Source organism: Notothenia rossii (assembly GCF_949606895.1).
Source record: "Notothenia rossii genome assembly, chromosome: 6".
Taxonomy (NCBI): domain Eukaryota; kingdom Metazoa; phylum Chordata; class Actinopteri; order Perciformes; family Nototheniidae; genus Notothenia; species Notothenia rossii.
In genome coordinates this window covers 74,460,407-74,484,774 of record NC_136909.1, presented here as the reverse complement: position 1 = coordinate 74,484,774, position 24,368 = coordinate 74,460,407, and the positions used below count along the sequence as shown (strand labels likewise).

The 24,368-nt window shown below is 40.3% G+C and overlaps 1 protein-coding gene across 2 annotated transcripts; it reads right to left on the bottom strand.

Moving 5' to 3' along the window:
- Positions 1–1,713: 1,713 nt before the first annotated feature.
- On the bottom strand, positions 1,714–24,188 carry parga (poly (ADP-ribose) glycohydrolase a). 2 transcript variants are annotated; one of them, XM_079686086.1, is made up of 18 exons: positions 24,042–24,188; positions 23,375–23,446; positions 22,459–23,118; positions 22,198–22,330; positions 21,252–21,374; positions 21,064–21,144; positions 20,246–20,320; positions 16,245–16,337; positions 14,948–15,102; positions 11,531–11,610; positions 11,375–11,435; positions 11,055–11,130; positions 9,155–9,302; positions 5,867–5,945; positions 5,623–5,731; positions 4,691–4,790; positions 3,315–3,443; positions 1,714–2,663 (listed from the first exon to the last, which is right to left on the bottom strand). In XM_079686086.1, exons 2-18 carry the CDS (start codon positions 23,401–23,403, stop codon positions 2,482–2,484), a joined length of 2,313 nt encoding a protein of 770 aa, XP_079542212.1. In that variant the 5' UTR covers positions 23,404–23,446; positions 24,042–24,188; the 3' UTR covers positions 1,714–2,481. The 2 variants fall into 2 exon arrangements, with proteins under 2 accessions (XP_079542212.1, XP_079542211.1); XM_079686085.1 differs by having other exon boundaries at positions 23,375–23,443.
- Between the last annotated feature and the right edge of the window lie 180 nt (positions 24,189–24,368).

Sequence of the window (24,368 nt, the reverse complement as noted above, 5' to 3'; positions counted from 1 at the left end):
TGTTCCCCTCTTAGTAACATCACGCATATGTCTTTCCCTTCAGTCTTAATTATTCGATGCAATTAAACTTTTATAAAGGCTGAACATGAGTCATTAGAGCAAGTGGTTTCAGATTGATGGGCTTCTACCTTGAGTGGGTTAAACAATAAGATAATTGGCCCAGCCTCCCTCTATCCTCCACACCGAGATTTTCATCCTTCATACTTGCTGGCACTGAAGTAACAGTGTTATCAATCACGACAAACATAGGATTGAAAAGGGGAAAATGGAGTGGGCATGAGTTGCAGGAGGATCTACCAAACAGAACAGTGTAAATCTAAATATCAGATGATCACATAAATCAAAAACCTCCATGTGCAGCTTTCAAACAGCTAATCTTTGGCGGTTCAATACCAAAATGTCCAATTAAACCATTAACATATCCAATGTTATATAATACTATATAATAGGCTCAGACAAAAAATGAAAACAAATGTGTTCATCTACTTCAAAAATGCATAAGTCTAGAACAACGCACTAACATGCTCAGCCTTCCCTGAAAGACAGTTCCTCATTTCCCATTATTTTGCATTTGTATTTTCTGCTGCTCTTTGGCTGACCTGTAGAATGAAGGGTCAAGCAATTATCAACTGAAATGCCATTTTGTTGTGGGGACTTTGCCGCCTGACAAAGATGGAGTGAAGACCAGTTGCCTTCTGGTGTTTTATTAATAGTGTTCACCAATAAAAGGACCTGTGCTGCTGGGTAACATTAGGTGCTCTGTGTTAAATTACATCCTGTTTGATAATAATTACATCATGGTATTGGACAAAACTGGACCAGCTTCTCTGCATTTGAAATCAATACATATTTTTTGGGGGAAATAAAACAAGTAATCTCTCTAATCTTGCACCAGAAACGTAAATAAATTCATGTCAAGGTAACCCAGGCTAACGGCAGCCATCAACAGTCAGGTCTGCCAAACCAAGTTGACTTTGTTACGAGACACAGCTCATCTGGGCCGTGCGGGGCTCAGTACAAAATGCAGGAGGAGCAGATAATGGATAATCCAGTTACCCAACCAAGCCTACACACCATTTATGAGAGTCCACGTCATGGGGTTATTTAGAACCCTAATTCATCCAATAAAGCATGTTTGGAGGCAGAATTCAATTAGTCTGAAAGCCCTTGGTACACGTGATATCACAAAAATCCATCACATTTCAAATGATTAAATAATGTATGATTTCATGATAGTGCGTGACAAACTGGGGCGCCAAGGCACGGTCACAAAGACATGACAAAGGACATTTTTCTTTCTAATGAGTCTGAATTAATTATTTCTAGATGATCTATATAACATTACCTTGATGTAAATCTACATACTGAACATGGTTCACATGAACATGTTTGTTAACAGAGGTTACAGTATTCAACCAATAAACAGCCTGTGCTAAAATTATTTTGCTAGTTTTCCTTTTAGGGCAGTCAATTATATTAATGTGAGCAGAAGAATACCATTTAAACTACATACTTTAAGAAATTATAGTAAAGCGTACAGCCTAAAAACTCAAAAGTAAAGTACATTTACAGTCTTTAATTTGATGTATGAACCCATAATTAAATAGAATCCATACTGTCAATCAGAAAATACAGTAAATCAGAAAAACACATCAATATCCCAAAAGTAAATGTTGAGTAAAATCATTAACAAAAATAACATTTTGCGTGCAATTGTTTCCACTCCCAACTTTATTTGTTTATACAGTAGCTAACACTGAATATATTTGATTAAGTTCAGAATAGAACTTAAGGTCTGAAAATGAAAAATGACCATAAATTAAATATATGTTTTATCTGAGGTTAATCTCATGCAAATGACATTTTATTGACAGTTTAGATTAATGTTAAAATAAGGAGAATAAGTGTATGTAAACATCCTATGGGATATTAAAAGAGCAGTGTATTTGATAAATAAATGTTACCCATGCATAGACTACACAGTATGGCATCATATCTCTGCATTCAGGAATCTCACCACTGCCTAGGTATGATAAATGGAGAAGAGCAAAGTAGCAAAAAACAATATGACAAGATAACTAGGGAAGATCATCATGGTATGGATTCTTAATAATGAAATGTGTTCATTACCATGCACATGATGAGTATTTGGCCATATTTGTAATTAGTGTAAAACCAAAAGAATAATCCACATCATATTTAGACTAAAGAAAGGCCTAACAGCAACCAGGATTTACTATTGCTATACGTCTCTGAAACATTTTCCCACATTTGGCGACATACTACGCAGCTCCTAAAATACCAGCAACAAGAAAGGCAAAATAGTGATTTGATAGTTTGTGTGTTGGGATCACAAAAACTTAAAGGGAGTGTGTGTGAGAGAAGAAGTGATTGTTAGAAGAGCATTTTGAGGTATTTGAACCTGGAGTCTCTTTTACACGTAGAGACAGGGGGAGGGAGGATAAGTGTCCTCTGTCCGTGTTATTGAGTGTCCGATGGTACAGGGGACATCCCAGAATCCTTTGTGGAGTCCTGGGCATCGGCGGCCATGGGGGAAGATACTTTTTCGTAGATGAAACTGTAGAGAGTGACGTCGGGTCGAGGCGTTCGGCAATTCTTGCACACCAAACTGGAGTACTGGTTCAAAAGCTTGTGCAGCCTCCCTGGAAGGGTAAAGGAGAGAGGTGATGAGAGGGGGAGATAGAGAGAGACATAGGGGAGGGTGCAGGGGTCAAGAGGAGGAATATAGAGGGAGATAAAAACAAGGTTTAAGTGAAAGTTCTTTGAGTGTCAACGAGCAAACGAGAGGGACAGAAAATGCAACGGAAAGAAAGAAAAAACGAAGAAAAATGAAAGCTTGTTCAGGCTCATTTATAAATCACACGCACGTACACACGCACACCGGGCCGTGAGCTCTTTCTCTGTAGCCCCACTTTAGGAAATGGATGGCTTGAGGGGAATTTCTCTGAAAGGCTTCAATAAATGTCAGCAGAAGAAAAATGAAAAGAGGGGGAGGGGAGAGGCTGGGGTCAGCTCAGGCAGTAATCCACTCTGCAGCTGAGGGTGAATGGATAGGCTATAGAAGAAAAAGGAAATGGCCCATAAGGTGGAATAACTTAACATTGAGATGGACTGGGTTCTGTTATTTATGCGTACTGTCCCTGTAATGACGGCAGCAAGGACAATCTCCGTGTGCTGTACGGGCCTCAGGAGCCTCCATTCTTTTTAATTATACAATTTAGTGTAAGAGCTCAACAGAAGAAGGGCGGACGGGAGTCTAAAAAAAAAAATGGTGTTTTGTGTGCGAGTCTTACCAACGTTGACTTGTCTCTCGGTGAGGAAAGAGTGTATTGCGTGAACATCTCTCATTAGCTGAGCGTCTCCGAATGTGAAGTAAGCCATGTCTCTCCCAGCCTCTGCCGCAGCCATCAACTGGATCAGCGCTGAAAAAGTGAGAAGGAGAATGCTAAAAGGGAGTCCAGGCAACAATAATATACCGTTTTAGCATCATTAGTATCCTTCCTTTTCACAACACAAATCATAAATGTGTAATTGAATGCTGTAAAATAGCTGAGGAAACTAAGTAATTGGTCAATAAGCTGGATGAGGTGCAGCTTCGGGCAACAAAGAACACGAGTGACGGGAGCAATTTGTATCAGAAGAGTAAATAATCCACCACTGTTAGCATAGCCTCATCAACGGCACTCAATCTTTTAGCCCTTGCAAATGAGGTCTTAAGCCGTTGAAATATTTAACAGAATGGATATTGATTCCAGATGTAAATACGCAGCACATACATCCTTTGCAAACGGTCCCTAATCTTTAGAACATATTGTAACAGCTCGTCTTATTTAACTACCACATCTCAAGTCAGCAGCGGGACTATAATGTAAAATACAGTTATCGCTAAAATGACCCGCTATGCTAATTTCAGGGGTAATGGGCGGGAGTCCCCAGAAGCTAATATTATCCTTTGGGACTTTTTCAAGTCCAGTGGATCTGTTCATTAAAGAATGTACACAAACATACCCATGTGGCTCCAATAACATTTGCATACAAATTGCAGGATATCTATGTGGAGATGTGGCTTTGAGGACAGCAGTCTTCATGGATGAACAACATTACAGTTATTGAATTATGTTAGGATATTGACCAGGAACCCAACTGCGGAGTTTCTGCAGTGTGGCGCACTGGAGGGGACAGTAAGGGGGCCCCTTCATATGAAGAGTCATGTTGTGTAAACCCACAGAGACCTGCATCAGCCTGGATTTATGGTGTCCCTTTCCTCTAATCAATTGCCCTTTTAATGGAAAACATAAATATCTGTCAGCTGATCAATAAAGGGAGGGAAGGGACGGCTGAGTGTCACCCTGGGAGAGCTACTAATTGACCAGAGGAGTTTGGGAGAGACCAACATCTGTGTCACAGTGTCCATAAGCAGGACTGCTGGTTGTCCTTCAGCAGGAGCTTCAATGGCTGGAACAAAGACTAAAGATGAATGGTTGACCCTGTCTGACCTATTTAACTATTGTTTAATATAAGCAATCTTATGTATCTGCTGACCTATAACATAAGTACAATTTCAGCTTTCATATATGAACATGTTTTGAATCCTTCACACTTCTTGCTATACACACAATAATTACATTTGCCCTATTTGAATCCATGTTTGTAGTTTTGCCAACGATACCTTTGAGCCGGGTGTCTCCACCAAAAGCTCCACAACCCCAGTTTCCTGTGGCCACTGCAGAGAGGTGCTTGCCGTTGTTTCTGAAGAATCCACAGTACGCCTGGGATAAAAGCACAGGGAGTAAGAGGAATGAAAGAAGATGAATTTTATACAGTGAATATTGTATTATAACAGAGACTTTTAGAATGTTTTACTAGGATATCTTGTAGGCTACCAAAAGCAAAAGTAACCCTGTTTAGGTGTATGCATCAACTTGAACTACAAGCAACACATACAGTGTTTCCCTAATTGTCTTGGAGGGGCGCTGCGCCCCGCCAACGGAGCCCCGCGCCCCCCCTGAAATTCTAGGTGTTTAAAAAAAAGAAAGAATTATAATTCTTTTTTTATTAATTCTTTTTGTTTTTTAATATATATAGCACCAAATTGCAACTAATCTATATCTACTGTCACTTTTCACATTGAACATGTGCTCTTTTTTTAAATAAACTAAACACTTTCATTTTAAGTTGTGAGTTTAGTGTTTTTGACCCTAAGAAACACTGAGGCATTAATCAATAACAATAATCCAAAGCTCCTCTCTCTGCTCCAGAGGATTTGAAAAAATATATATCCAAATGCCGCCACCCCCCACCCGCTTAGGCAGCACCCCCCCAAAGCAGTAAACCTAGGGGAAACACTGAAATATATATTATTATTGTGAAAAATACCGAAAGGTTCAGGTCTATCCCATCTGTCACATACTGACAACAATATATTTTTCCAAGATACAAAAGTAGTACAAAAGTATGCAGAGTTTAAATTGTATTTCATAGCTTTATGTGTCCTTTCACAAAGACATTTATGGTTGAGGAACGTTAAATATTGTTTGTTACCAACTAGATTCCCATATAATCTAATCACTTTCCAGACAAGGACATCAGTCCCTCTCGTACCTTGTTGAGTTCTCTGGTCATCTTGTCGGGAAGAAACTGCTCCAGGAAGTGTCTGAATTTCAGAGCATCAATGGCCACAATCTCTGTACATCGTCTCTGCCAGTCATCCCTTAAAATAGAATAAAAGCAATTACAGATTTGATTGATAATGACTTGAGAACGTCCTCCCATCAGTCATCGAAACATTTATGACTATATTAAAGATTATTTAAAATATTAACAGTATTGTGTTAGGAATAAATACCTGGCAGTCTCATCCATGTGGTTGGCCTTCCATCTGTAACTCTCAGCATAGCCAGAATATTCACTGTACTGTTCAGTGCCTGCAGAACAGGAAAGAAAATCAAGAAAATTAAACACTATTTAGTTTAGACTATTCACTATTTAGCAGTCAGAGCACACAGTAGAGCTAAATCTGTTTCAGCGACTTAATTCTTAAATCACAATTAGGGCTCTCTATGCTCCCCATGTGAGTACACAGTACCAGCTTGTATTGGATTGTCATAAATAAAAAAAAAACATTGATTTCAAAAGTAATCCGCTTTGAGTTTTGAAATGAAAAGCTTTCAGCCATAATAGGAAGAAGTGGTTAGAACAGAAGAAACTAACCTTGGCATCAATCTCAAAATGCTTGTAAAATATAAAAAAAAACCTCCTAATCATTCATGAACTGACAACGCATCTCTTATGAGGAAGATAGCCTTTTATCATGTCTACTGATATGTGCTTCAGCGTTAGAGAACGAAAGATTTCATCATTACAAATACAGCTGTGCTCAGTTCTCAAACTTAAGCCTATAAAAGCTCCATACATTATGCATTAGATATGATGTAACTTCACTGCACTTCAGTGGAGAGCAGGTGTTAAACACGTGCTTGATATACCCTAAGAGGTTCAACTGTATGTACTAGCAGAGTTTTGTATGCTACTTGAAGAAATGATCAAAACTATTTTAAAAGGAATTCTCAATGTCGTTCTTTAGAAGTATCTCTTGAAGAAGCAGTAATTAAACGTTGCTTTTACCTTCGCATAAATGGCTTCATTTCATTTCGAGCATGCACCATCTGCCAAAACTTGAAGTCAAAGCCTGAAGGACGATTTTTTTTTTTTGCGCCTTTACAAAGTATGACTTAAGCTAATGGCTTCTACTTTGAGCCAGGGCATAACCCTACAATGACAGTGCAATTGGGCAAAAAAGAATGATGTGTCTCGGTAAAGCTTTGGCTGAGCGAACCAAAAGAAAATGTCTCCAGTCAAATGAAGTACTTTCTACAACGCTAGCGACTCCTATCGTCAAACAACAGGCTGCCCGTATCACTTTCACAATCAACAGAGCTGTCCTCCTCTTCCTCCTTCACCTTCATCATATCTATCCTGGCAACCGCCCATTAAAGCCTCCTGGCATTCAGGCCTCCATCACCTGATTACATTGTGTCCCTCTACCATCCCATTCGAAAACGCCTATGTACGCAAACCGATCTGACGCACAAGACCCAAAAGCACAGGAAGACCCATGTTCAGACACCTCTTAAGACAAAGAAATATGATTAACTCAAAAGGAGAGGAGAAAGGAGAAGAAGAAGAAGAAGAAGAAGAAGAAAGACAGATATAAAGAGTCCAGAAATGGAGCCTAGACTTTAAGAGCAAACACTTAATGCGTGCAAGGAATATTCTGCAAGGTTTCAATGAATCTGTGGTGTAACTGGCCCATTCCATTAGTGGAGCGATGACCTTAGTTGGGCAATAAATTCCTTTCTGTCCAAATGTAATAAAGTTAAGTGGTGAGGAGGAGGAGGAGGAGGAGGAGGGAAAGAGGGAGGGAGGCAGAATGATGTCTGGCAGGGAGGGGGACGGACTATCCACTGAAGGTGACTTGGAAGAGATGGGAGTTTCAAAGAAGACAACATGGCGCCATACGAAAGAGACGACCAATAACGCCACATTGGCTCTCTTCTGTTTCTCTACCACTCTGCTCTTCCAACCTACAAGCAACACACAGCCATTTTTGTTTGAGTTTCTGCAGGCTTCGCCGAGTTATAAATCATGGCCTCATGTCAAACGGATGGATTCCTCAAACCGGCTCATGATGCCTCTTGTGTCACCAATGGCAAATCTGAAGGCTCCTTTTAATGTCCTCGCGAAATACAGGCACCAAAGCAGGACAAGTGATTGTTTCATATTTATTTGCAAAGCCAGATAAAGTGGCAATAAAAACAAATATGATAAGATCATATTTATGATCTCTTTCGTAATGGTGAGTAGGCAATGAGATGAAACGTCTTCATGCTCTACGATGACACTGCAAACACAATGGAGGTACATTTAAATCAACAAAGTATTTCATTGAATCGACTTGTATATGTTTATATTTTAGTTATTGGTCACTGAGTGCATAAGGGGTACCAGTAATAAATCCGTGCCTCTGTGATTTTAATCCTTGCTTGCCCTTACTCTGACCAGAGGTGGGCGAGGTACATCTGAGAGCCAGGAAAGAAGGTAGGATGATCAGAAGAGGAGGAGGAGAGAGAGTGAGAGAGAGGGTGCAACTCTTAAAGGTTGACCCAAGCAGAGTGAGTTGGAAGTTGAAAAATAGAGCAATTCTGCTGAAGAGAAATGAAGGATAACTGGGGAGTCCCAAGTGAATCAATGCAATGGATTTTCCATTTCAACTCGGTAGAAAGAAAGAAAACAAAACGTACACCTCATTCAGAGTTATTTGTGTTGTAGCACAATACATCTGGGCTTATTGGTTCTGTATAGATTGTTTACTTCCTGCTTGTGATTAGAAAAAGTATTTGTACAGTATGTATGGACGCTAACCCTTATTCATTACTAGCGCTAGGTCGTGCTCTCTGAACAAAACACATTTGTTTTCTATAAATAACTACACACACACACGATGCTAATTGGGTGTGAAAAGCAGCAAAAAGAATACCTTGGCCGATATGGCACACATCCTTGGCACAGAAAGTATTAAAAACCTATACAGAACCTGTCCTATATCTATTCTCTGTATAAGGACACATTACATTATACATTATTTTGCTCACAAACGGCCAAGAGATCAAAATAGGGTCGGGGTTGGACCTTTGATTACTCATTACATTCAGCTCCCTTTTCACTGAATCAGTTTAGTGTAAAGCCTAAAACACTGCAGACGCTCTCACTGATGCTCCATCTAAACTCTTTCAGTGCTTTACTTTGGGTAGCTACTAGCTTCCATCCCAATGGGGGAAGTTCCCTGCATGATCTGGTATAACAGCCTCAGACTGGAAGGAGGTGCTGACTCTTAACCCACCACTTATTTTTATGCTGACACGCGACATCTCTGTTAATCTGCAGCCACACCTCTACTTTGGTTGACAATACATTTCGGTTTATCACATTCTTCAACCAACAGATAAGGTGAAGACAGGGAAACCACAAACAGATTGAGTCAAATCAAATAAGCATACAGTAAAGTCAAGAGTCTTATACAGGCTGTAAATAAGGAACTGAGGGTTGAATATTATGCTTGTGTGTGACTGCGTACCTGTGATAATGAGGCATTCATTGAACTCCAAAGCTTCTGTGAAAAGGCGGGAGACAATGAGTTCAGGGTTGATGAGGAACCTGATCTCTTCCTGGACCAGTCCATGTCCGGTCACTCCACCACCTACAAGCCTGTTTGCAAAGTCCACCTAATGAAATCATATAATTAGAAAATGAACGGAAGAAATGGCCAATTCCTCAGTTCAATTCACAACCAAACAAATCATTAACATATTGTCCTGTCTTTTCAATGCAGTTGAGAAGAACTGAGGTTTAGCTACTGTCACTTCCGTGATTTGAGCAAATCACTTTATTAGAGGCTCCTTATTATCCGTCACCCACTGTGGACATTTAACACAGATACATGTCTGTGGATCGTTGCTCTGCTTCCTGCTTGTAAATAATCAAATCAGGAAATCGTAGCAAAACAACGTACATGAGATCGTTCAAATATCTATACAAATCTACATTGAATGTTGAGCAGGGATATGGGATACATGTATGACTATATCACAGGGAGAAAGGAAACACCCTTACAGGTTTTTGTAAAGTAAGTCATTAACTCACCGTTAAAATGTGTATAATGTGATTTAAACTCATTGCAGATATATTCTAATCAGTGTATGTGTCTGTCAAAAGTTGAACATACGGAACCCAAATGCCACAATATATCTGAGGTAATGTATAAACAGTTATTCTAATAAATAGTTGCTTATGTGAAGGGTTTATGGGGAAAAAATATTAACGAATGAATATGTTATTTGATTTTTAGATCCTTGAACTCAGCACTGGCACGATTGCATTTCCAAAAGCAATTTGCATAATGACTAAACTATCTGTACTCAAATGAAACACATGTTTCTAATTTTCCCCGCAAAGCCTAAAGAAAAAAAGATATGCAGCACAGATATTTTCTTCCACCATCGAAACAATAACAACATCCCTGGTTTTAAAGAACTAGGCAATGTCGAAACAGTTTTAAATCAAATCTGGCCTTTGTTACCACTAAGACTTTTCTATCCCTTGATATAAGATGTGTATGAATACAAAGTTCTCCCAAATGGAGTTTTGGCCATTTTAACCAAAGATATTGTGATGCGATACTGGAGCTTTTTGCCATGTAGGACCACTCTCTGTTTTTGTGCCATGGATAAGAGGACAGTCCATTCAAACACAACACTGCAATTCAAAAAGCCTGTCAGGGGTGAGGGTTCTGCTCACTGGCCCATAGCTACGTCAATCTGTGTGACAGTGAGTGTGTTTGTGTGTGCGTGTGTGTATGTTGTCTAAAGTCCTCACCTCCTCCACTGGTTCACCCCTAACCTCACCCCCCTCACCCTTCAATCTCACCTCCTGACAGAATGACAGCCCACTCTGCCCTATCAAAACTCAACCCACAGCCAGGGCGTTGGTAGCCATCAATCCAACTGCAGGACTCCTGGCCCACCGGGTCGCCCCCGTGAGAAGGCTTACTCTCGCCATCTTTCCCTCCCTGCGCCTCTTTCTCCCTCATCCCCCACCCCAGGGTCTTCTCCTCCACCCTTTCCTCTCTGGGTTACTCATGTGTATACATCAGCTGTCAGCTCGAGGAAAAAATGCACCAGCCCTCCTGAAACACTGGGGAGACGGTGTGAATCAATGCAGAAATATAAACAATAACCTTCCTGGATATGCACAGAAATCATACAACCGATTTTGATTTCCTGCTGGCGGTTGACATCTATTCAGACAAGCAGTCTCTGACTTTTGAAAGCTTAACATAAGGCATGGTGAGAGTCAGAGTCATGTCTGTGGTTTGACCAAACAAGTATAAAAACAGGCATCAAGTCAGCCAACTCTTTTGACAGAGTCTGGTGTTAGAAAAGGGAATTATTTCAAAATGGAAAAAAAAATATTCCTACCTGCAGCATCCCGTATCCATCATCCTCAATCGTCCCCTCACAAGTGATATGAAGGCGCTTCAGTTGAGTCTGGGAACTTGACAAAAAAGAGGAGAACAAACTTCAATAACACAAAATACATTTCCAAATGTTAAAGGGTTGAAGCCATAACATGATTCAGCAAAGAGTGTATGTACTAAAAGATATGTGGGCATTTTTACATTTTTGTTACAATTAAAATAAAGTGTCACTGTATATGAAAAACAAAAACAAAATATGGCATTCATTTGTAAAAACAAATCTCCTTTAATATGGATTGTGAGTGGAATAAAGAGTAATACCTCTCCCAGTTTGGAGGAGTGTTCAGTGCTTGTCTTTTGAATGTGACAAGACCCTTGGGCTCTTGAGAAAAAGAAAGACAATGTTCATCCAAACATTTTCATCAATTGAAAAACTTGGAGAGCAGTAAAGAACAAAAAGACATCATTGTTGCTTACTTGTCTCCGTTACTCTCCTGAAGTAACACAACAGAGTTTTTAATTTTTCTATTTTTCTTGGTGAAGAACCTTCAAATAACCTGAAAAAGAAAGCAAATGGGATTTTGAGAAGGATACTGACTTTTGTACATCTCAAATAACAACTCTGACTTGATCATGTAAAATAAAGATGTAATGTGTTTGAGTAGATGAGACATGGATGTTTCTCTCAGTCATTATCTCTAGCTCAATGCACAACATGTCATAAGTGAGGTCAAGCTTTTAAACTGGCACGATGTCTCTCCCATCTACCTCCATCCTTTACACAATGGCACTGCCTGAGGCCATGTTTCAGTTCTTTAGTTACCATAAAACGAGGGTGGACAGAGGAAGGGGAAAAGAGAGAGAGAGAGAGAGGGAGAGAGAGAGCACAGCTTAAAACCACCCCATACTGGTGCTCTCCGTCCATTAAAAAAGGGACCTAAGCTGATGACTAATCACAGTTCAGCATTCATCTTTCCCTCCCCCTTCTGCCCAGATCCGTTAAGAAAGGAAAACAGAGGGGTCAAATAAACTGAAAAAGTAATATACTAAAAGGAAGATGAGGGAAAACATGACATTTACTAGACAATCACTGCACTGCTGTGTTTCCTTCTATTTCCTTATACAGCTCTGCAAAGTCCCCCCCCCCCCACCCCATTTCCGTCAGTCTCAATTTGGCTACAAGCCTATGAGATAGTGTAAGAGAAACTGTGGTGGAAGGTGGATGAGAGTGAAATCTCTAGAATAACCAAAAATCGCATCTCTCTATAAGAGAGAAAGGCATCTAACTACAAAGGATTCAGTCATATATTTCCAGTGTCATAAAGTACACCAGGAGACAACATTTCTGACAGTTCGACCATTACCATAAGGGTTTTTCTAGCAAATGGGGTAGGCCATCTAGTGGTCAGAATCAAAAGCAAAGGATTTATTTCTTAAAAACAAGCTTTCATTCTTGGCTAAACTGTTCAACAGGCTCATGTGATTTTCTTCTCATACAGAGGAAAACATAAGCTAAATAGATAAGCCCGCCCTCTTTCCTCTAACTCAAATCTATCCATCACTTAACGGAGGACAAACCTTGACAGTTGTGCCAAAACAGCAATCAGCAGATTGCTTGCTGCTCTGCTTGTCCAAGACAGAGCGCTACTGTTGCCGATAAGCAAAGTGACGGACACTCCCTCAATTACAGGGGGGGGAAAGGGAGGGCCATTAACGATCCAGAGCCCGTTTTAGACTGCAGTGGTTGTCTTGTCTTTTCTCATCTTCTCAGAAACACCACGACTTTTTCCCCTCTTGCCCTTTCCTGTATTTCACAGTCGGCAGAAATGCTGATAGTGAAGGCACCCATGTGCTGGCATGGCTCTGAAGCAGCCAGCCCCACATCAGGAATCAATGCTTACATTATTACAGATGCCTCTTCACTTAGCCTGCCACTACGGTTGATGTGGAGGCAGACATCATGCTCCCATACAGATGACTGATTGTGAAAGTAGGATTAAGGTTCAGATAAAAAAAGAGGGGGTTTAAGGGGGGAACGTGGAACCAATCCCACATAATCAATCTGACCATCCCTTCATAAAATAAAGCAGCCCGAAACCCATGGGAGAGCAGATGGCTAATTAGACTCTGGATATCAGTTAGGACCAATGCAGATTGCAGGGAATATTAAAATGATACGATTTTGTTATGTTTCAAAGAGTATAAGTACCATCATAATAAGGTATTGAAAAGACTGACATCTGTAGTATGTCAAACATAAAAACATGAAGTGATTACACATCGAGTGCGGCTGGGAGTACGGTCGTCTTTCAACCAGAAGGTTGAGGGTTCGATTCCCAGCCCATGCAGTCAAAATGTCGATGCATCCTTGGGCAAGATACTTTCTCAAGTTGTTCCTGATTGCATGGCCAGTGGTGTGTGAATGTGTATGAATGTTAGCTTCCATAGAGCAAGTGGTACTGCTCTGCATGAATGAGGTGTGAATGGGTGAATGACTCGTAGTATGTAAAGCGCTTTGAGGGGTCGAAAAGACCTGATAAAGTACAGTCCATTTCCCATTACACTAATGCACTTATGCAACTAATGAGTTAAGAAATACAGGGAAACTGAGTTGACCAACAGACCAGAACTTATTTTACTAGAGATGGCAACACCATCTCGTTCCTATCAACTTTGTTACCATCATATGCTGCTCATATCAAGTGTCTTGAGCTGCAAAATAAGACATAAACATAAATGAAGTGGTTCCTCGACAGAGAACAAGCTAAGACAGAGTTAAGACTTAAAGACTGTGAAAACTGAGATAACAAACTGCCTGGGGGTAATATTGCCACACCCTCTGCTGCCGCCTGCACACGCTACAACAGTTAAGGCAGAGGTTGTGTACTCTACAGTTTGGGCCTGACACCACTCATGCATCACCTCCCTCTGTTGCAAATGATGTGACTCCTCCAAATTATGAGAATCCAGAGACAGATAGGCAGGTGTGCCCTTTCAAATAAAAGTACATCAATACAATTTGTTTCAATTAGCCATCCCAGGCTTTTCCAAACAGACCACTGGTTCCAAGTAGGAAGAAACAGAGAACACCAATTTAACACTCCTACTCTGGACCTCCCACCCAAACAAAAACACACAACAGCAAGGTGGAGCTCAAAGGGCTTCTGCCCACGATCCACCTTCAAGGCCTGAAGTGACGGGCAGTTACAGCACACAACGTAATCTTACAATCAGGAACATAAAGAAAAAATCCTGTGTGCTCTTTGACAACATTTTTTTTAGATATTGTAAGCTTTAACTGCGTTTAATGGCCAGATCCAATCAGTTCATCTTGTAATGAATCACTGTTTTGAAAGAAACATTGATGTTAGGATATGTGAACTTAATGGACACAGAATAAGTTTAACCTAAGCAATGGAATTAATCTAATCAAAATGTTTTCAAGGCAGTAGTGCCCCCTTATGGAAATCAGTTTCCTGTGAATGGTAGGAGTGTGCTAATTAATTGAAATTCTACCAGTTTGTAAAAGATTATTGTAATTAACTCAAAAATAATACTAATTTTCAATATATTTGACGCCAACTTATTGGTAAAAACACTGTTGTAAACATATCGAGAGATCCTGAACCTGTTAATCAAATAAACGCATAATTATACTAATGACTCCAATCGTGTTCGTGTCCAACAACATTGCACCCTTCTTGTTGAAGCATACAGACCAATAAGGCAACTTTTAGGATCAATATCTGAGTCTCAGATCTATTCAGTCTTCTGTTTAGAGTAATGAATTACCCAGAGTCTGCAAAGGCTCATGGGACGACTGCAGCTCGCTAAATTACCCTTGTGAGTTGCTGTCCCTTCATTCTCTTTTTGCCTGGGTTGGTGTGCATTTACCTGTAAAAGTTGATCTCAGGATAATTGCAGTACTCCGACTTGCGGGAGTTGCGTCGGGGGAATGTGCAGAAGAAAGCGTTGGCAAGCAGACAGGCTATTTGCTCCTGAGACAGAGTCAGGGAGTGGCTTGTCCCGGACTTCAGCAAGGGAATTGGCTAGGAGGTAAAAGAGAGAGAGAAAAAGTGAAACAGAGAACAAACCTGAGATCATAATGGGAAACGTTAGGACAAGGAGGGATGCATAAGAAACACATAAGAAACACACAAGGTTACGTGGTTGCACTACTGCGGGTCTGATGGCTAATGGGGCTGGATAATTAGTTTAGCAATCTAGCAAGCAGAGGAGACAAGGAGAGTTCCATTAGGTAAATGGGTGGTAGTAATTAAGGTCCTGGTTTTCTTGCCCTCCCCGAGGTTCGTTCAGTCAGACACACGGGGCCAATCCATCTTCACTGATTAGGGCTAAAGAGCCTCCCAAGGCTGCCCAGTTAGCAGATCAATACAGGCTCTAATAACACACACATAAACATTAGCCTTGACGCTTAATACTGCTATACAAAGCGGAGAGTCAGAAAGCTTCATTATCCAACCGCTCCAGATGATTCTGAGGTGAAATCTAGAAGAAATTCCTCCTTCGGTTAAACCTGAGCAGTGCTGACATTCTGCCTCTGGTCTCTGTCTCCAGTAACAGCCACAGGGATTTTCCTAACATGCCCACCCAGAGTGGGAGCTGAATTAGGTTTATTTGATTTAACAGAGGCCCCGAGTAGATAACTGAATTACAAAAATATAGATGTTAGGATTTGTTTGCCTCTGCTATAATTGACGACAGAGAATGAAGATGAAGACAAACGGGGATGACATTTAAAATATCTGTGACATAGATCAGCACCATTTGTTTAATGTGAATAGAAAAAAAGAGGGAGTGTCCCGTATCTGAAAACATATTGCTCGGAGGTAGACGAAGAGCTAGTGTGGGAGATAGAAAGAAATAGACTACATTTTACATTTCAGAAGAGGGATTTTCTCAAGCGAACAGCCATGACACATCAGATGGATGTCTGAAAGTTAGGCTGACCTCTCCTCTCTCAGCGCTCTCTTTTTAATGAAGCAGTTCTTGATGTGGACCAAAAGGGGTATTCATTATCGAGCAGTTTTAAATCATGAGGCGATCGTGTTTAACATCCGTCATGTAATACTTTGCCTCTCCTCTCCCCTTTACACTGTTGATCATTTTGTAAACCCACTGAATATGGCCTCCAGTAAAACCCCTTAACATGAACACCTCTTACTCTTACCAATGTGCAGAGGACAGGAGCACTGAGAGCAAGGTCAACCATGGCTGGCAGGGTGGTCTCAAACAGGTGCTCCAACTCAGACTGCTCCAGACACTGGAGGAGAAAAAACAGAAACACACAGGCAGATGTTTTGTTAAATGGGATATCTCTGCAGAGCTGAGGGCATAGTTAGGCAGGCAGTAACTCAGAGCCAGCAGTCAGAGTGACGGATTAGATCTGAAGTGACACACCAGCTTTACCCGCCACTCATTTTTCCAGACAAAATTCTAAGTCATAATTGTGTTTTTTTACACAGTTAATGTCTTGCTATTAAATTGTCAGTTGCCTCTTTTCCCCCCCAGCAAACATACAGATAACCATAGTGAGACACACAATCATAATAGTAATACTAACAACAAACACGAAAACATGGTATATTTTTACATTGTTAGTTATTCCCGTCCAAATACTGCGTGTTTTGTTTCGTCAGTGTTTCACATTTATTTTATACAGGTTGCTTCAGAGATTATGTTGTACACATAGTTTCACAATAAATAATCCTTTCACAGTTTTCAAACATTCATTTCATCGATCATCTCATACTGGAAACAGATACAAATATAAAAGCCCTACATGCAATTTTTTTGTTTAATAAGTGCAATCATTTATTTTAGAGTTATGAATTGTCTGAGGAATAACATTACTAAACTCTATGTATATTGCACTTTTCAAAAACAAGCTTACAAAGTTCTTCACAGGCATAAAAAGAGAAAACAAGAGATAAAGAAAAGACAATAAAGAAAAAAATGATTTTTTTTTTAAATAGTGAAAAAGGGCCCTGAAAAACCTGAGGAACAGCCAACTGCTAGATGACAGGTTTAAATGATCTAATAATTGTTTGACTGCGGGTCTGAGGTTGTAACCCAATACCAGTAAACAATATCTGAGGAAAGATGCTCAATTTTCTCATCTCGAACAAGAAAACTCAGCGTCGGTGAGCTTTATTGTTGTTATAGGGTGAACTCCCACTCCTCAGATATCAATAATCCCAACACTTCAGCGGGGAAGGAAGAAATAGAAATGCTGCAGAGCCGCTCACTACACAGAAACTGTTTCAGAAGAACCTACCATCAGCAACAAACCATCAACTTCAGCCTATGGCTTACCTCAGCATCCATCTGCAATTCCCTCTAATATAAACACCCAGTTATTCCATCATAGACCCAGATTTACAACGCAATCACTTATGAGTGTATTGGCTTCGAATGTCACTGTGATCAATCACTTGCCTTATTCTATCAAGGTAAGCAGGGGAGCCTGCGCTGATTAAATGGACCTTCTGGAGCAAATGCAAATGACCATTTGTGGACAGAGTGGCAGGATGGCTTGGTTTTCAACAGGAAGTCTTTGGTGGTTCATTCTGCCGGGGGGCATTTATATGGCTGCAGAGCCGGTCTGACTAAATGCTGTCAGAAGTAATGAGCTGGCAGACATCATAAAGCGCTCCTGTGGGACTAATAGATGGTGGTTGGAGATGTGGCGGGAGGATGAAACTGGATCCTCCCCACAGCAGCCGACCTCCATGGTGATACACAGTTAAGCTGCACACACCAACTTTCACATCAATATATTTGACAGACTAGAAGCAGGACTGTCATGATTTACTAAGGCAAAGGCTAATGATCGATTACAATCTGCCTTCCCCTCCGGTCCTTACAAGTTATTTTCATTTCCCGTCTTCATTTCACGTTTGTATTTAGATGCGGTAAAGAATGTTTTTAAATGCATTCAGGACAAACATTTCAATCATTTGTTAAATCCCTGTGTGAGAGAGATAGAAACAAAACAAATAATAAAGCACAGAGTGAGAGGGATAGTGTGCTTTTGTCTTGCTCCTGAATGTGTGTGTACTATTGAAACATCAGCTGTACTCACTCCTGGACCTCTTTCCCGCTCAGCCATCAGACATTTTTCAGAAAGTGACACAGTGACAGTTTCATTTGGCAGGGGAGAAACACTAAGACAATTTACAGACAAGCCCTAATTTGGATAACTCTTTTTTCCCCCCTATGGCTATTACACGTTGAGCGGAGTGTCAATCACCGGCTCTGGGGCAATGTGCCTCGTGACAATTACACCAGTGCTGCAAAAATGTTGCAACGGATTTAATTAGGTGGTCTTGGCTGAGGAGGACAACAGTTAGGATTTACACTCAGCACAAACTAGAGGAAAAGAGAATTAACATTTAAAAAAAAAAAAAAAAAGGATGAGCAGAGAAGCAGTGAAAATGATTCTGCCTGTTAGCTATCAAATGAGTTGCCCAAAGACTGGCTAAACAATTCAGTGTATGTGATTCTTCACTACATTAATCTCTGTAGGAAAGATATATCACTTATGCATATTTAGTGTGAATGGCAGCTGTTAATCATTCCTGCTCAATGTGTTGGCAAGGTGCTTTCAACGCTCCCTCATCCTGCATCCATTAACTGGTAGAAATGTAAATGATAGAAAGCTACCAGTAGGCATTTGGTATTGGTACACACAGGCATGTATTCCTATTCCTTTCATTCATTTGCTAATTACAGCACATATCTACTTTTTGAGTGCTATTCCCTTTTGATATTCAAACCTTTACTTGTAGTTCTCCTGCAAGCATCATCCTCTTTGGCTAAATGCCTGAGCAGGAATGAAATACGGGGAATACGGTGCTCAAGAGTCGTGAGCAGACCCGCTGACGAAATAGACTCCTGGAAGGGCGAGTGCTTTTACTGAGCATCCTTACAGATTTAATGGGACCTTTTAATTAAATTGGATTAAGCTATAAAAAAAAGGCTGAGTTGCCTATTGATCCACCGAGCTCTCTGCGTTACTCTCAGAAATGATTTCAGGGAGCAGAAAAGAAAGAAAAAGAGACCACTTTGAAATGGTCTGGATTTAGCTGAGTAATCAAGGAGAAAGGGACGGACATCACGTTCAGATATTAATCCGGCTGGACCGTAACAAGTCTGAAACAATTATATAGCTCCATTAGAAAAAAGTACCTTGTTCTTAATGGCTCAAACCACGACAACTTACAAAAGAGAAGGACACTACTAAATGCAGATTCCAAATTAGGCTTCTTTCAGAAATTGGTCTGCTCTGACTCCGTCTCGCTCCACTTTGAGTCACTTCACTTCAAAGTAAATACACTGCCGGTAGACGTGCAGTTAAACTAATCATGTGTCTACACGATTTCGGGAAAACAAATTCTACAAAAGGACTGGGACTGATTCTTCCCTTGGAAATACTATATTGTTGTAAGAGTTGTAATAACTGTATGATAAGGAAAGAAATTGTTATCCCACATGGGAAGAAGTGTTTTTCTGACAACAGGTATGTAACTAGAGTCCCTAACTATCTTAGCAGAAAAATAATTGTTGTGGAAAGAAAAGAAATAAATAGACATTCCCCAGGTTCACCTGCAACAGCTGCTGCCGCCATGCTCTGTGCTCATCTGTCCTAACTGTGTGAAGCGTATTTGCTCCTAGGAGACTCCCAGGTACGGAACACACGGATGGGCTCGCAGCCAAACCGAGGAGAGCAGGGCCCCCGTTCCAATAGCAACTCTAGTTTAGTATCGTCTTTAGCTTCATTCTTCATTAAGGTACCTTTTTAAGACTTATTTAAAATCATGTTAAGTTAAACAAAACCTCCAGAATATTTCACAGGGGCTACATTTCAGAGCGGTGATACACAATGAGCTGCATTTCACTGAAGAGGTGTTCATTTATACGTCAATTTTCTTAAAAGACACATATGAAAGCCTGTTTAATAGCAAATTATCAACTATAAAAATGTTTTCACACCTTCAGGATGTATTCTAATTCAATATGCTTCATGTTCAGCAAAGATGCATTTTATACAAATGTGTTGGCAATACATTATGATCAGCAGGCTGTAGGGAAACCTTTTTAATCCTCCCACTTATTGTTTTGTGTAAGAGACCCCGAAAAGCAGTTAACAGTCATGTTTTGAAAGCTTACCTCTGTGCAAAGAAGGTTGAGCGCAGTGAAGTCCCATTTCTTTACATGGGCTATGTTGTATCTCAATATAGCATCCTGTAAACGAGAAAAACTGTGAATTAGTCATATTTTATTCAGTTAGTTATCCAAAGAAGAAACTATCTGGCAGTAATGACCAGCAGTTGTCAGGTTACAAGGCTTCTCTTAACACATGGTGAACATTTGTTGCAAAGTCTGCCACCATGTGGTTGTTAATGGAATAGATTCTGTATCCGTATCTGTATGTAACTCGTGAAATTGAAATAATAACATAGCACTTCTTCCATATAGTTTTGGTAAATGCACGTGCCTGTCCCTATTTCAATAAACATTAAATCAAATTAAAACAAAATTACAATTAAAACAAAGCCTACATAAAAAAGATAGTTTTGAAATGATATTGTGTCCTCACTGTATTACTCTCCATCTACTATTCGTCTTTATGTCACCCATATCTCTCTCTGCAGTCACTTATCACTGCAGTGACTAAAGTTCAGCTTTATTGAACACATAGTATGTGATCATGGAGAGTTGGAGGAGACAGAACAAAGGTGTGTGACTGCTGGAGCCAACGCTTCTACTTCTTATCAGATAATGAGGGATTAAATGCATAAGGAGGATGTTTGCCAACATATAGAGTGGCAAGGAGAGGCAGTTAGCCTCTTTCCTTACCTTTGGTGTTTCAGTGAAGACTTCAAAAGTATGGATCAAAGTAACTTAGCATATCAACCTGTTTAAGTGCAGACACAGAGTATGTTCAGCCTAACTCAACAGCATCCAGCTCAGCACAGTTGTCTTACCCTCACATCCAGAGAGCTCTTGAACCCTCCATGTAAGGCAGTTTGGATCAGCTCCCACCGACTTTGAACACGAGCTCCACCCTACATGAGATAACAAATTACACTTGATTTGATTACGACATTCATCGAGTAGGTACACTGACTGGCATGTTTTAAAAACCCTGCACAGCTGTGATGGACATTAATACCTCAGCATCCATAGGAAACAGATTCTTCTCAGAGCAGGGCATCTTCACGGACACATCATCCCACACATCTTTGAACTTGCTGGGGTATGAAGCAGGGACCTCTCCCTCTCTGAGGAGATCCGTCTGAAACGGAAACAAAATGTAAGAGAAAAACAAAATATAAAAAAAGTTTATATAAAAACACAAAAAATCTTCTCAATCTTATGGCATTAAGGTTTAGGTTACTTTATTTGTACCTGTAGATAGATGCAGTTTGCAGTAGAAGTCGAGCTATCAATCATGAGATACACATTTCACAAACAAAGCAAGACAATTGATATATATGATACTAATATGTACAGTTCTAATAATCACTAAAATAGAATGCATGAATATGAACATAGATATTGTAGATGTGAAATTAAGAGGTCAGTCACTTTGCCCTGTTAATTATTTCATTATTGTTTATGCAAACCTAAATGCATAAACAACGGTAATTTAAGTTTGACACTTGTTTTTACTTAAAATGATATGTACCTTTGCTGGCTGACTAAACAACTGACAATTAGGTGTCCGGATTTTAATGTAGAGATGTGATTTTCTTAAAACATTAATAAGAAATGCCAGCATTCTTGTGATATAAGAGGTAATGGAGAGAATCTAGCTTGGGTGGCAGTGATAGGTTGATAGTAAGGCACGAAGTAGCTACAGAGCCATGAGACAGTGTTCCTTTGGGACATGCAGTGGAGGACACAGTGTGATAGGAGCTTTACTGACAGGGAGCCCTGAGGGGATAATGGAGGAAGGTTTCACTCTCACTTGTTTCCCTATCTTGTTATCTCTTATTAAAACACCAAATGCACACAATGACCAGTCAGACATGCATGTACTTATTGTATGACTGCAGTATTCTTCACAACATACCACAAACAAAGAACAAAGATAATACAAGTGGCTGTTTCCTCACCCTGATTGTGACTGTGTGGTCAGGTACTGCTTTTAGGTGAGACAGAGGGGGGGCACACTGGGGCATTCTGTTCAGCTCATCTATGGGTGTCCCCATCCATTGCTTGTCCATGTTTGGAAATGCCAATGACACACTGTGAATAACAAAAAGAGAACAGGTCAGTATACCACACACAATTAGTAAAGGACATTGTGAGCACAGCAGAGCGAGGACACAACAGGAAAGGTGATTCACTAATCAGAAAAATAAAAAAGGTAGTACCTTTCGGAAAGATCACCTGACTGGCTTCCAGCTAAATCCTGGCTCATGTCAGATGAGCCACTGTACTCGGCTATCTCAGCATCCTCAGTTCCAGTGGAAACCGGATTGGGGTTTTCCTTGACAGAACATTCAGAATCAGAGTCTTTGACACACTGCTGCGATTCTTTCACGGAGCTAGAGTCCTCTGCACAAGCACTGCCATCGTGAAGCTTCTCTGCAGAGCTGTCGACAAGCATGGTTTTACAGATAGGGCTATTTGGGCTCAGCATCTCAACATCACTTGGTGTACTGACACCTTTCATGGGACTACTACTAAGAGGGAGGGTGAGTTTTGGATTTGGTGAGTGTGCAGCAACACAGGTTGTTTTAACCGGGTGAGGACCAGGTGAGGTGGACCTCTTAGATTTCTGTTCATCACAACAGTGCAATTGAGTTGAGTGACACCCGCTGTCTACAGGGGTGGATTCATCAAGCCCACTTGCTGAGCCACAGTCCATTGAAGTCTGAGATGCTACGCCATCTTGTGAGTTCTCCATTTGTGCACAGTCTTTTGAAGTGTCAGTCTTTTGTGGTCCACAAAAGAGTTCATCTTTTCCATCTGTTAAGTTTGTGTTTGGGACATCATTCTTAGGACCCTCTGGTTGGACTTCAGCAGTCACACTAGTTCAGCAGGACAGATAGATAACAAAGTGAGACAAGGTGAGACAAGGTCTTGGGTCTTTTTAGCAAACTCAATTTGCAATATGTATACTAAATGATGCAACTTCCCTTTTCAAGAATTTAAAGTACATTCGGTGCATATCCATTTTCCTACTTAAAAACATACTTAGTGAAAATCATACAAGGCATTAGCATGTGTTCAGCCTAGAATGAAAAGCTTGAACACACATAGATCCTTATCTTAACTAATCCTTACCTTGTTTGAGAATCCATCCCTTCGTCCATATTCGACAGGTCAGACAAGACGAATTATAGATCTCAATAGCTGCTTGAGAAAGAAAATAACTCATGTTGACAAGCTTTAGACATGCATGCAAAAACTAGGATATAGCTATATACTGCCAATTTTCAGGTCTAAACGAACCTCACATAGAGCCAAACAGTCTGGTTTCAGACGGAAGCTACACTTAAACCGTTGGTACGAACAGCAGGGAAAACTTAAGGCGGTGAGTTCGTTTGTGTGTTTGCTCCACTTTCTCAGGTTATGAGGAGAGTTGTTGTCCCACCTTTATATCTTAATTCCTGCGACCATTTATCTAAATCTTCAGTTGTCTGACAGTCATTTTGTTTAAACGCTAAGAAAACACTGCTACAATTAGCTAGCTAACCAACCATAAACAACAGTATGCTTTCAACATAACCGTCACTGTTAAAAGTAGTTATTTGGCTATTATTGGTTTCTTTACAATGGATCTGGTTAGTATCTTACAACGTCGAAGCAAACAAATTTTACAGAACAAAAAAACAAGTCACCTTTAGCTAACTTAGCTTTGATTGGCTATAGATTAGCTGTAGTGCTAACGCAATTCAACCTGATCAAGCTAGCAGTAGTGGGTCCAGTAAAACAAAGAGATACAACTCACATGCATTCCGTTCCTTGTGTTAGAAGCTATACATAATTATGTATTTATTATAATCTCCAGCCACTTCTCCCGGACCACATAACACTCCAAATGTTTAGATCCGGTTTTTGGTTTACTTTCACTTCGTTGTTCCAGGCAGCTTCTGCACCTTTACGGCAGGAGCATCACGACCAATCAGGACATGTTTCATGGAGCAGAGGCGGGATCACGAGTCGGTATCCTAGCAACTGGCTTTACCGTTAAGTAAATATTGATGTCATGTAGTAGAGAAAAGTAAGAACAAATAGCCATAATAGGTACAAATTAATTAGATTTGATTACTTTTGG